At 53.4% G+C, this 11062-nt stretch overlaps 3 protein-coding genes across 3 annotated transcripts; 2 read left to right on the top strand and 1 right to left on the bottom strand.

Annotated features, from left to right (window-relative positions):
- Positions 1-3136: 3136 nt before the first annotated feature.
- VDBG_10110 (predicted protein) lies at positions 3137-4456 on the top strand (the record flags this gene model as incomplete). The annotated part of the gene is made up of 2 exons (XM_002999605.1): positions 3137-3369; positions 3625-4456. The coding sequence occupies 2 exons, from the start codon at positions 3137-3139 to the stop codon at positions 4454-4456; spliced, it is 1065 nt and encodes a 354-aa protein (XP_002999651.1).
- A 590-nt stretch (positions 4457-5046) lies between these two features.
- Positions 5047-5736, bottom strand: VDBG_10109 (predicted protein; the record flags this gene model as incomplete). Its single annotated transcript, XM_002999604.1, has 1 exon — positions 5047-5736. The coding sequence occupies one exon, from the start codon at positions 5734-5736 to the stop codon at positions 5047-5049; it is 690 nt and encodes a 229-aa protein (XP_002999650.1).
- A 213-nt stretch (positions 5737-5949) lies between these two features.
- On the top strand, positions 5950-6998 carry VDBG_10108 (predicted protein; the record flags this gene model as incomplete). Its single annotated transcript, XM_002999603.1, has 2 exons — positions 5950-6189; positions 6426-6998. 2 exons carry the CDS (start codon positions 5950-5952, stop codon positions 6996-6998), a joined length of 813 nt encoding a protein of 270 aa, XP_002999649.1.
- Positions 6999-11062: the final 4064 nt, after the last annotated feature.

Here is an 11062-nt window from a genome sequence, read left to right as displayed (position 1 = left end):
AACTTCGCTCCATAATCGATCAGCTCGAACGACGCTCTCAGGTGAAAACCTCATCGTGCCGACTGCTATGCCGGCTGCATGCCGACTGCCGACAGGCCGAGTCTGGCTGCCGCAGGTCTTCGAACGGCTGTTCAGCGCCAGGCACCACGCCCCTCGGGCGGTCTTCCCTGGATTCAGCATGGCACCTTTAGTTGCCGTAGTGGCCGGTCTCCTTCTCTTGGTCGGCGCTCGATCGACCGGCACAACCCTTGTGGTCAGGGTCGGGGCGACTTGGGTACCGTGAGAGATGGCAGCTTCATATATCGTACTTCCCTGGCCCGCTTCATCTGCATCCGATGCGGGAAAGAATTCAATCGACGGTGTGTTGGGGAGAAGCATGTGGCCAAATATCACGGCACCACCTCACCCAGAGAGACTATACGGGAGACGGATGGAGTGATTCTGGTGTCCACAGTGGGGTAGGTGCTCGCCCCAACTGTCGTCGGCGCCCCGTCGTTGGAGGGTTTCAGACACTGCACCAAACCAGAGAGTACAATCAGCAATGGAATACACATCTCATGAGCCTCTTGGCACGATCTTGAGATCAAAATACTTGGCCACCTTGCTTTCCACCACTCTCCGTGTCCATAGTCCCTTGGTTCCTTTTTTGCGGATCAGATGTACAATCCATTGAGGTGCCTCGGCCAGAAACCGATGTTGGGCATGGGTGCGCTGCCCTGGGGGGACCTTGCTGCAATGGCCATGGATTAGTTGAAAGAAATCCAGTATACGTGGTTGTTTCGCCAGCGCTCGGTTCACGCCTTGCATGGTGTTTGTAGTACGTGTGCCGTCCAAGATCCACTTTGTCATTGTCGTCGTCAAGGTCGCTTGGTGAGCTAGAAGAGACGCAGTGGCTTTAAGGTAAACCGTCGAAGGGTCCGTTGTACGTGACAGAGCCCAGGCCAAGGCAGTGTGACCTTCTTCATCAGGCGTATCAATGAAGACGCCCGGCAGGGCCAGGAGAAAGTCGACGGCCGTGGGATGGGTCCGAACCAGATGCGTCAAGAGAGGAGCCCCAGAAGGATGAACAACAGCGTTTGGGTTCGCTCTACATTTCAAGAGCCTGTTGACCAGAGCCTTCTTGGCATGCGAGGTTCGGCCTTGAATTTTCAAGCAGGCCATTGGTATTGTGATCACAAAAGCTTGGTCTGGCTCGAAGCGCGCGCCAGATACCTCGAGGGCGTCGAGGATGCGAAGAGCGGCGGTGAACCGGCCGGTATGACAGGCGTATTCCAGTATAGACATTCTTTTGCTGTCATGAAATACCTTCTGCTTGGGGTTCGCAACACAGCGGATCAGCTCGGATATCATCTCGTCATCGGCAAACGGCGAGCGTGTCGCGTAAGACAACGGAGTGTACCCGCAGCTGTCTCTAAAGTCGACATCGATGCCATGCTGGTCAATCAAATAGGCGGTCACCTTCTGCAGGCCCATGGCCGCGGAAGCATGGAGAGGGCTGATGTCGGCCAGACGCGGCAAAGCGCCATGAGTGCCGGAAACGAGGCCGAGAATGCGAGATGTCATCATATGGCACGGATGGAAGCCGTGCTGTAACAGATGTAGAACCACGGTATCTCGACCTTCCTCGACGAGAAACTCAAAACAAGAGATCGCAACAGATCCAGAATACATGTCTCTCAATCGAGATTGCGCCGAGAGAAAGAGATCCCGGTAGACCCTTCGTGGCAGTCGTAGATGTTCAAACTCCTTGAGGGAAACACTTTGTTACATTCGTAAATCCGCGCCTGCCCTGATGGCCTTGTTCAGGACCGAAATGGCGACATGGTCTTCTTGGCAACGCGCTGCCCAGATGGTGGACGAGGCACTCGAGCATTGAACGTTGTATGCATACAATAAGGGGGTGTAGGTTTGTAACAGTTGCTTGCAGCTTCGTAGGAGCGCCGATATGGAATTTTGGCTACAGCGGCTGATGATTCCGTTGAGGAGCTCGGGAGGGAGGCGACACAAAGAACCATGCTGGATGACCGTGCAGTCAGAAGTGAGATCGCGGGAGCCACTGGGTGCCATGCTGGTCGTAGTGGATGCCATGTGCGCTTTACTCGACGTGGATGGTATGATCAGCGTTATGCCGATGGGCTAAGACAAGGTGGGCTAAAAGGGTGGGCTAAGAAAAGCTCTAGAGGGAAGAATAGGTAGGTGAACCGTCCTGACGACAGGAATGTACTGAGAAGGGCGATCAAGTCCTCTTCATATACACACATGCGCCACTCAGCCTCCGGACCGGCCGGCGGCAGCCACGGCTGGCAACCCCACCTGATGGCACAGCAGGAAGATATGGCCAGGCCTAGATGCGTCACGACTTGAAATGAGAGACGGACAACGTCCAACGCGAGCCGTGGGATGGTAGCGGCATTGATTGGCTGAGGGCAGAGGGACATGGGAGGTAACAGGGTGGGAAGTGGAAGGGTGGCAAGCGGACAGGCCAAAAAAAGGGGGATGTATGGAGACAATTAAGCCGCTTCTGATTCCGCCCAGACTGACAGGCCACAAGCAATAGACCACAAACTTGATCACGCCCTCTTGCCTGTCGCGCGGGATCGATATGGCCTGTCCGGGTCGGCCTCGCCACTTCTGTCTTGACCTGTGATAGCGCCGAACGTCTGCTGCCTTCCCCTGCTTTCCGACGATGCCCCTTGCCGGGATACGTCACAACATGGCCACATCACACCAACCCTCAAATCATCATTCAGGTCGCGGCCTGGCCACTCCGCACGAGTGCCTTGGGAGATGTCGTGCTTGAGTCTCGTGCTCCATGCCAGACGATCCCTCACGCAGGTGGGCAACACACTATGGCCCCTATGGCCTAGACTGCATGCCGTCTACACCTTCCCTGTTTTTCCACATTCATTCGCATGCTTTGAGTGTGTTGAGGGACTGTACGGCAAGTGGCAAGCAAATAGTATAAATCTGGAAACGCTCCGTCGGGTTGCCGTCTTCATCCTGCCCGCCATCTCTGCTCAACTATACGCCTATACAAGAGCCTCACATCACCTTTGTTCCCCTTTCATCTTGCCTTCGCTTGATGGTGGCTTAGGCCTGTCCATATCCATATCCATTTCTCAAGTCCTTCTACAACATGACTACTCTATCGCCGCCTCTACACCCTGCGTCCCTGGATGTGGGCACGGCCACCGCTCCGCTGGAAGAATACACAGCCGAGGCAGTACGACGTGCCGCGGAAGCCTTGATTCAGATCCGTGCTGGAGACTCTGGAGATGCTGGAGACTCTGGGAACGCCGTCGAACCTTCTCAACAATGCCTTTCGCCAAGCATCATCCAGGATAACGTGACGCAAGTCTCAGAGGCATGGTATGACGGAGATTCGACACTGTCCGCGGCCCAGGACCTGCATGATGCATTATGGGCCAGTTTCTCTGCGTCTGGCACTCCTTTTGGCCTGACAGACTCCATACCATGCGGGGCTTGTAGCGATGCGGCATCTGCTGTCTGTGACATTTGCCCGCGCAACGACGGATGTGACGATACAGTGTCACAGCAGCTCAGCTGGGACATCTTGGACACTACTCAGATAGATTCTATGACACAAAGCATAGACTTCACCAGCTTCACCCCGCCTGATGTCTGCCTTGCCGAATGGACTCTGGATCTGGACAGGGAGCCCTTGGACGCAGCGTCCCTAGAGGATGCGTTTGCCCAGCTTGAGACAAGACGGCGCGCTGAGCAGGCCTTGAGCTCGTCTGCCACGCCAACATCACCAGTCAGCAAGCCGGCCACGTCAGCCGAGCGTGGTCCGCTTTGTAACGGCTGTGCCTCTTCCCTTTCCAACGACAGCTGCGCATCGTTGTCGCTGCCGTCACCGCTGCCGCCGCCGCCATCGCCACCAGCGACTCGAGCAAGACGACCACTACCGAGTCATGGAAGGCCCCGTGAAGCGCGACAGGACTACTTGTCCGCAGCGGCGAGTCAGCGCGTAGGACGCAAAAGGGGAGGGAAGCCGCAATCAAAGACGAGGCGAAGAACACGACAACGCGCATCAAACCAACAACGCACGCCACAGCAGCGTGGAGCCGGTAAGGAGTTTTTTCTGGCATCAGCAGTCGCCTTCCAAACGGACAACCACGAGCTAGTGTTCACACCTCAGCGAAGAAGCCGGGTCTGGGTGTCCGAAGCTGGCCCGGCAAGGATCGAGCTTGAACCCGAAAGTCTCCCGGAGACACCGCGCTGGATTGACGTCCACCCCGGGGGCGTCGCTAGCTATGCTGTCCGGCTGTCTTGGCACGCAGATCTAGAGCTTCTCTGCGGCCTGGACGAGATTCGCGGAATGACGCTGGCGATCAGTCGTGAAATGGCACAAGACCTGCTGTTAGCTATTGGGGAAAGCCATCAGTTTGATTCTGAGGCTCTCAAGCTGCTGAGTAAAGGCCTCACGGAATAACGGGTCATACGGACCTAGTTGGGCCTGCACATTTCTACAAGGGCTTGTTGACGGCTGCACATTGGCTTGGTCTAATTTGGTATTCTGGGCGAAGGTCACAAGAAGTGAACGTAACTTGGTGAAGCTTTCCCCAGGGCGGAGACGTGAAGCTATGCATCAACGACCACCGCAGGATTCTTTATATCTCCTAGAGCATTTCTTTCAATTTTACGTATGAGATATGCTAGAAATACATATTGTTGTTCACATCGTGCGGAATGTCTGGTGTAGTCCTCCTGTCTTTACGTTGGTGCGAGAACAGCGGAACTGATATCAACATCCATCAGACGAGCACTTTCTCCTTCACAGGGCTAATTTCATCTGCTGAGCGAAAGGCAACAACATGCAGCACCCATGGGGTGTGCCGGGGGTTTCTTCATATGCTCGCTTCTCTGCAGCTGGCTGGCATACATGCCAATGCGAACCGACGGGAACGGCCACATGATGGCAAGACAACGACAGAGAACAAAGATGGTCACGGTAGCCAATTGCATTAGGAAAATATGATAAAAGAGGCTTCTCACGCTACGACTAGTGACTCTCTCTCCTGACTATGTCGACTCCTCGCTCTCCACATCGTTCGGGCTGTCCTCACTGGCGGTGCCATTTATGCCCCTACTATACCTGTATCTCGGGAACGTAAACCTGCTTTCTTCAGCCCGTTCGTGCTGCTCTAGACACTTGGTCAACCATTGATGGCTGACGATCCAGAGAGGTTCCCGATCAGGTCGTTGAACATGCGTGACGACATGCTCGACGAGAGAGTCGAACCGATCGAGTTCCTTCTCTGTGACGCAGAAGTGCGTCAAGACATCTGGCCGTACATCAGCCCTGTGAGTACCACCTAGCCTGACAATGGCGTTGCGCACACTGTCGTAGCTCTCACCCCCTTTGGGCAAAGGGAAGCTGCTCGTGAAAGCGATCACGCAGCCCCTGAGTGGAGCACATTTTGGATCCTGCCGCGCATGCATAAGATGACGTGACACGGGCAGAAACTTGCCTCGTTTGTACGAATCGTGAAGCCATTCAAAAGGAACGATAGCCGCCTTCAGCTGCGTGGCTCGGAAGGCATCCTTGTGCAAATATCGAATTCTGTGGTACGTAGAACATAAAACATCTGTCGTTTCGTAGACCCGCTCATGGTAGCTACCGCCGAGCTTGTAAATCCAGGTCTTGACCTCTTGCAAAGAGATCCCGTCAGGCAATGGGCAGCTCACGGCGATGTTCGGTGTCGGAAACATTTTCGGTTGGTGCGGGGATGTTGGTAGGCCATGGTCTGACTGTCGGGCAGTCTTTGGCGCGCATTCGCGACACGCCCTCATTTTGTAAACAGATCGCTGTGCAGAAACAAATATTCTCTTCGCCATTCTTTTCGCCGCATGCCAATCACGCAGAAGCCCGTTCTGACCATGGCCTCTATATCACTAGCAAGAAGTCAATCGTGATCTTCCAAGATGGATCCAGTAGCCTGCGCACGCGTGCGAATCTTGAAAAGTCAAAGGCTAATTCAGCGTTTAGACCAGCCGGACCAAAGCACGCATTCATTGGCCGACAGATCAAGGGGCCCGTCCGTCGTGGATGAGCAGGACTGGGTGGCGTCAGGGCGCCTGTCACAAGCACGGACCACGTGTTGTCTGATTCGACTTCAGGTCGAAGGCGTGGTGGAAGGCATTGTTCGTGATTTGATTGCCAAAGTAGGCTTCTGATACGTAGCTTTTTCTTCTCTTTATGGCATGTGGTAGCATGTGGTGAGACGCGGACGGTATTTACTCTGTAGTCGACCGGTCAGAAGCACACGGACATTTGAAGCGCATAGCAAGAGCGTCCACGCGTCATGAGTGCTTCTCTGCCGCTTGCCGTTCGCAAGGCAAGAGGCGATTGCTTCAGTGGTTCGATCAATATTGTGATTGCCTGTCCACTTCCCCAACAGTTGAGCATCCAACTCACAAAGCTTTGGATTCGGTCCCTTGGCGGAACATATCAAAACCATGTCGGCTCGACCACGACCCACATTTGTATCGATCCAAGCCAATACTACTCCTCGAGCCATGATGTCAGGAGGGCGAGGGAGAGGCATATCTTTCTTGTCACTTTGGGCTGGCTACAAGATTCTTACGCCCTTGGCAAGTTCGTGGATAGTTGTGATTACGACCTTGCTGAGTTGTGCGGACATGCCGCCCCGTTGCGTGGGTGTGTGATTGCCTTCACATCCAGCTATCCGCGACCTCGTGGCATTTATGGCTTCAAGCTTGTCGAGGACAATATTGTCAGCTTGGGAGGGCTGTGCGATCAAGATAGTGAGCCTATTCACACCCTGACACACCTTTGCGCGACCGAAGAGGAGATTCGCCATCAGGGCATTTACGTCAGAAATGTCCTTCATCGGGCGAGGAGCGAGGAGGACAAGTCACTGTATCTCGTCAACCACCAGTGGCTTGCGGAATGCCTGCGTCAGGGAAGAAGGGTGGAAGAAGACCTCGATGCCCTGCCGCTGACTTGGTGATGAACATGGTGACTCGCAAAGCAGACGCGGAGAGCGCAAAGCGGAGGGGAAAGCAAGAAGACGGGACGTAAAGACGGGGCAAATTGAGTATGGGAAAGCCACAGCCAGGAAAAAAGAAGAAAAAGAAAAGGTCAGGCCTATCGTCAAGTTAACCATGCCCCTCTGTGCGTGCCACTGCTGTGTGGTCCTACTGGGGCTCCAGTCGAGGAACGGGCGGCCGGATTCACATGCAACCAAGGGTGTCCCTGCATCAGACAACCTTGTGGCAGTATATAACGAGAACTACAACCCGAAGATGGATCTGACGTCCAGATGACGCCCTGTGCGAGGTTGATGAACCAAGCTTGACAACGGGGTCTGATGTCTATCAATTGACCGATTGCCGGTTGCTCTGGGCCGTTACGTGAGGTCGGCTTCAGGACAGAATCACGAATATCTCTCTATAAAAGACGGCTGTCCCCAGCGTAAACCAACTTCCGAATAGAACTTGCTTTTCTACTTCACACCCTCACCAACCTCTGTACTTTCGTCATGCCCCAACCTGTCAGGCTTTCCCATGCCCGGCTCGATCAATCCGACTTTAACGACCATGAACCACGAGCGTGGGTCGGAACCCACTCCGGTTCAAGCAACCTCGTCGACCGAGGGGGCAAAGAACAAAGAGGCAGGTGAAGGATACCAAGGCGTCCTAGCAGCATTAGAAGGTGCACCGACAGCGCCTACCATTGCATTCCAGTCCCCGTTTACCTGCAGAACGTCTCTCCCGGCCCAGGTAGCAACTAGGCACACTCGTGTCTTCAATCCGAGCACTTTCGAATAACCACCAGCCTTTTCGGGTTCCTGGCCAAACGAAAGGGACCTACGGGAGATCGGCGTGGAAGAGACAAACGGAGACTGGCTCGGTCACGAGTCTTCGCTCCCCGCGATGTCTCTTCCTTACGCATGGGAAAGTGTCTCTTACGAAGGAGAGCAGAAGCTGGTTGACGACCGCATCCGCTGCACACTCACCTGCCGGACCTTCAATGGCGTTATGGAGCGCGTTTCCGGCGTACTACCCACCCCTTTGGTTCAACCGGTACAGCAGCAGTTCCTGTTTGGCCAGATCATATACCCATTGTCCTGGGGGCCCTCAAACGCAACCAACCGAGATGCTCGACATCACTCACCAAGCTTCACAGTAGAGGCCCCATTCAATTGCAGGTACGGATATAACATCATGATGGAGAGAATGTCACAATCGGACAGCGATGGTACTTTGGCGATGGCGCACGAGTAACGATCGGCGAGAATTCCATCATTGCACGCGGCGTCAATATCATCACAACAGATGACCCCGTCCAATTCGATAGACGTCTAGGATGTTCACGGGCTAGTTAGGAGCAGACCCGTCACGATCGAGTCGTCCTGCTTCATCGGAGCCGGGGTGTTCATCTGGCCCGGTGTGCGCATCGGTGCGGGAAGCAGCGTCCTACCTGGGACCGTTGCCATATCGGTAGTGTCTCTCCTCGAAGAAATTAAGTCTCTCATTGACTGTCTTCAGGATATCGGGCCCGCAGCTTTGGTTTTCGGAAATCCCCAGCAGTCTGTCGGCTTGCCTTCGCAGGTATCAGAGGCGCCCTGGTAGAGCGGGTGGGTGAACAGACTGAAGAGGTCCTCCGCAGGTGATATCCGCAGTTGTTAGGTATAGGGTGGGAATACATCTGGCCCTCCGCAGACAGGAGGGCCCCCCGCAGCTCTAATGTATACGCTCCGTGATGTCGAACCCCCTAGATTAGCCCCTGAGCCCCCGGTTTCCACGTGCTCCGCGAGTGTCTTCTGACAATAATCGAGTTGTGCAAGTTGGCCTTGATGTGCAAGATGCATTTTCAAAGCCATGCTTTGAAGGTCCATGGGACAGTGCCGCCAGGTGGTTGAATTTCGCTGAAACATAACGCTTGACAGTTATGAACAAGTCCCTTCCTCTTCCGCCGAATTCTTTTCTTCCTACGTCAGTATCGGTACTTCTTGGTACAAAAAGCTAGGTCATGTCATAATATCCAAAACTGGACTACTTTGAGTCACTAGTGCTGAAGTTCAAAGTACTTCTTCGTACTTCAAGTAAGTGTACCAGCAGGTCGAGCTCATCCGCGGGCCTCTCATTTCCGTCAATCTTCACGTCAGCGGCGCCACAGAATTGTACCAGCAGAAATGCCAAATTACCGGCGCTATTGTTACGGTCACATGATACAAGTTACAGAAAGGCGTGGAGGGTCAAGAAAGAATGGGCTCTCTTTGACTGGGTTATAGTGCGACAGTCGCCAGCTTGAGCCTATCAATTACTGGAGCAGACCCCTTGCTGTTTTCGATTTGAGTCTAACTTGTTCCGCCTCCACCCATTCGCGAAGCCAGGGATCGACGCGCCTAGATCAAATATCCGACAAGTTCAGCTAGGGGTATCAACTCGAAGTCCTCTAGTAGCCTCGTCTTGCAATCCTTCACCGACGGAACGCTGCCGCAGACTGTGACCAAATGTGACGAATACTGTTCTCCACGGTCGCATCTGAGATCAAGTCTTACTTATCAGCGGAGAAACCCGGATATCTAAGCAAAAATTGGTATTCTTCTTATGCCACTTCGTAGTAGTACATGTCGAAGCTCATGATTGGAAAAGTTATTTGTCGATGAGGTTGTGTGATTCCGATCCCCATGAAACCAAGACGAATACATTCGACTTGCTTACATCAACGACGTACGCCCTAATCCCCAAGTAATTGCCGTTGGATGCCCGGAGATCATCCATAGCTATCAGACCGGCAATTCGCCTGCTTTGCGGGTTGTGTGACCCTTATGAGAAGCACTTGGAGACTAGGGTCCTTTGATTGATTCGTGAAAGTGTGACGGGGAAGAGGTGCGCAGTGCAGAACAGAGGTGTCCAGTGTACGGAGTGGCCGCAACGGGGATAGAAAAAAAAAGGTGGAAAGAAGGAAGTGGGTGGTGTCTAGGGGCTAACCTTCTCCCTCGACAGCGCGAGCTCAAATTTAACCATCGGCAATTTGCATTTAACAAGCGCGATGCCGCTCATACCTTGTACATTGGCTTGAGATCCCGTAGTCTGAACCAGGCCTGAAATGAGTCCTGCGTTAACCAGGGCAGACCGACCGAGACTCACACGACTATGATGCCGGGATGCCTGGAATGACCTTCAGCGCTCAGACGGCGGCCGCCAACAGTCTTAATGCACCACTTCAGATATTTCTTGACACTTTGGTCGATATGGTGATCGTTCTCCCGCTAGTAACGCTTAGAAAATGCCCTTAATTCGATAAAGGAGTCTTCGCAAATAGGAATCAGGTGCGTAAAGTAAGCATGCTAAATTTATTACTCCTAAAAGTAGCCATGACGGACATGCGACGTCAGTTAAGGCTCAGAGGCATTTTCGAGCACTATAGTGTCTATTTATGAAACAGCCAACGTCGAGGCCGGCACCCTCCGTAAGTACGTTCGACGAGGCATTTTATATTCACTAAGAACCTTTGCGGAAAGGGAAGGAGACCTCGTTGGGAAGAAGCGTCGTGATTAATACACTGGAGTTGTAACTACTGGCTATGCACGTTATAGGTCACTTTCGTACAGTACTTGCTCATTAAGATTATCAAAGGAAATGACAATTCCTGACGAGTGCGTAGCGCTCCGTACGCCCAGGTATGCGTACCCGTTACGGACGGACCTCTGAGCAGTCCACATCAAAACGGCCAGGATATTTCGTCACCATGTTCTTCATGGACGGGAACCAATGCATCTTCACTTCCCCACCGGCTATGTCGGCTTTGACTCCGGCCCATATATCACTCCATTTGACCGAGGCGGCAAAAGGAGCAATCTAATCCTGCATGCCAGGTACTACAGTTGTAGCATGAAACGAAGGCTTAGGGGAAGAAATACATCATGACCAACCTCAGGTTCCTGCTCGGGGCAAACCTGTTCGACAAGGTAGAAGAAGCATGCTGTCTGGGCGCATATGAGCGCGGTCTTACTTGTCAAAACAATAGAACTCCGTATGAAGGTGTCTTCCTTCATAGGGTGGG

The sequence above is a fragment of the Verticillium alfalfae genome, genomic scaffold, assembly GCF_000150825.1.
Source record: "Verticillium alfalfae VaMs.102 supercont1.19 genomic scaffold, whole genome shotgun sequence".
NCBI lineage: Eukaryota > Fungi > Ascomycota > Sordariomycetes > Glomerellales > Plectosphaerellaceae > Verticillium > Verticillium alfalfae.
Note: the sequence above shows the minus strand (reverse complement) of the source record. Positions and strands in the feature narration are given on the sequence as shown.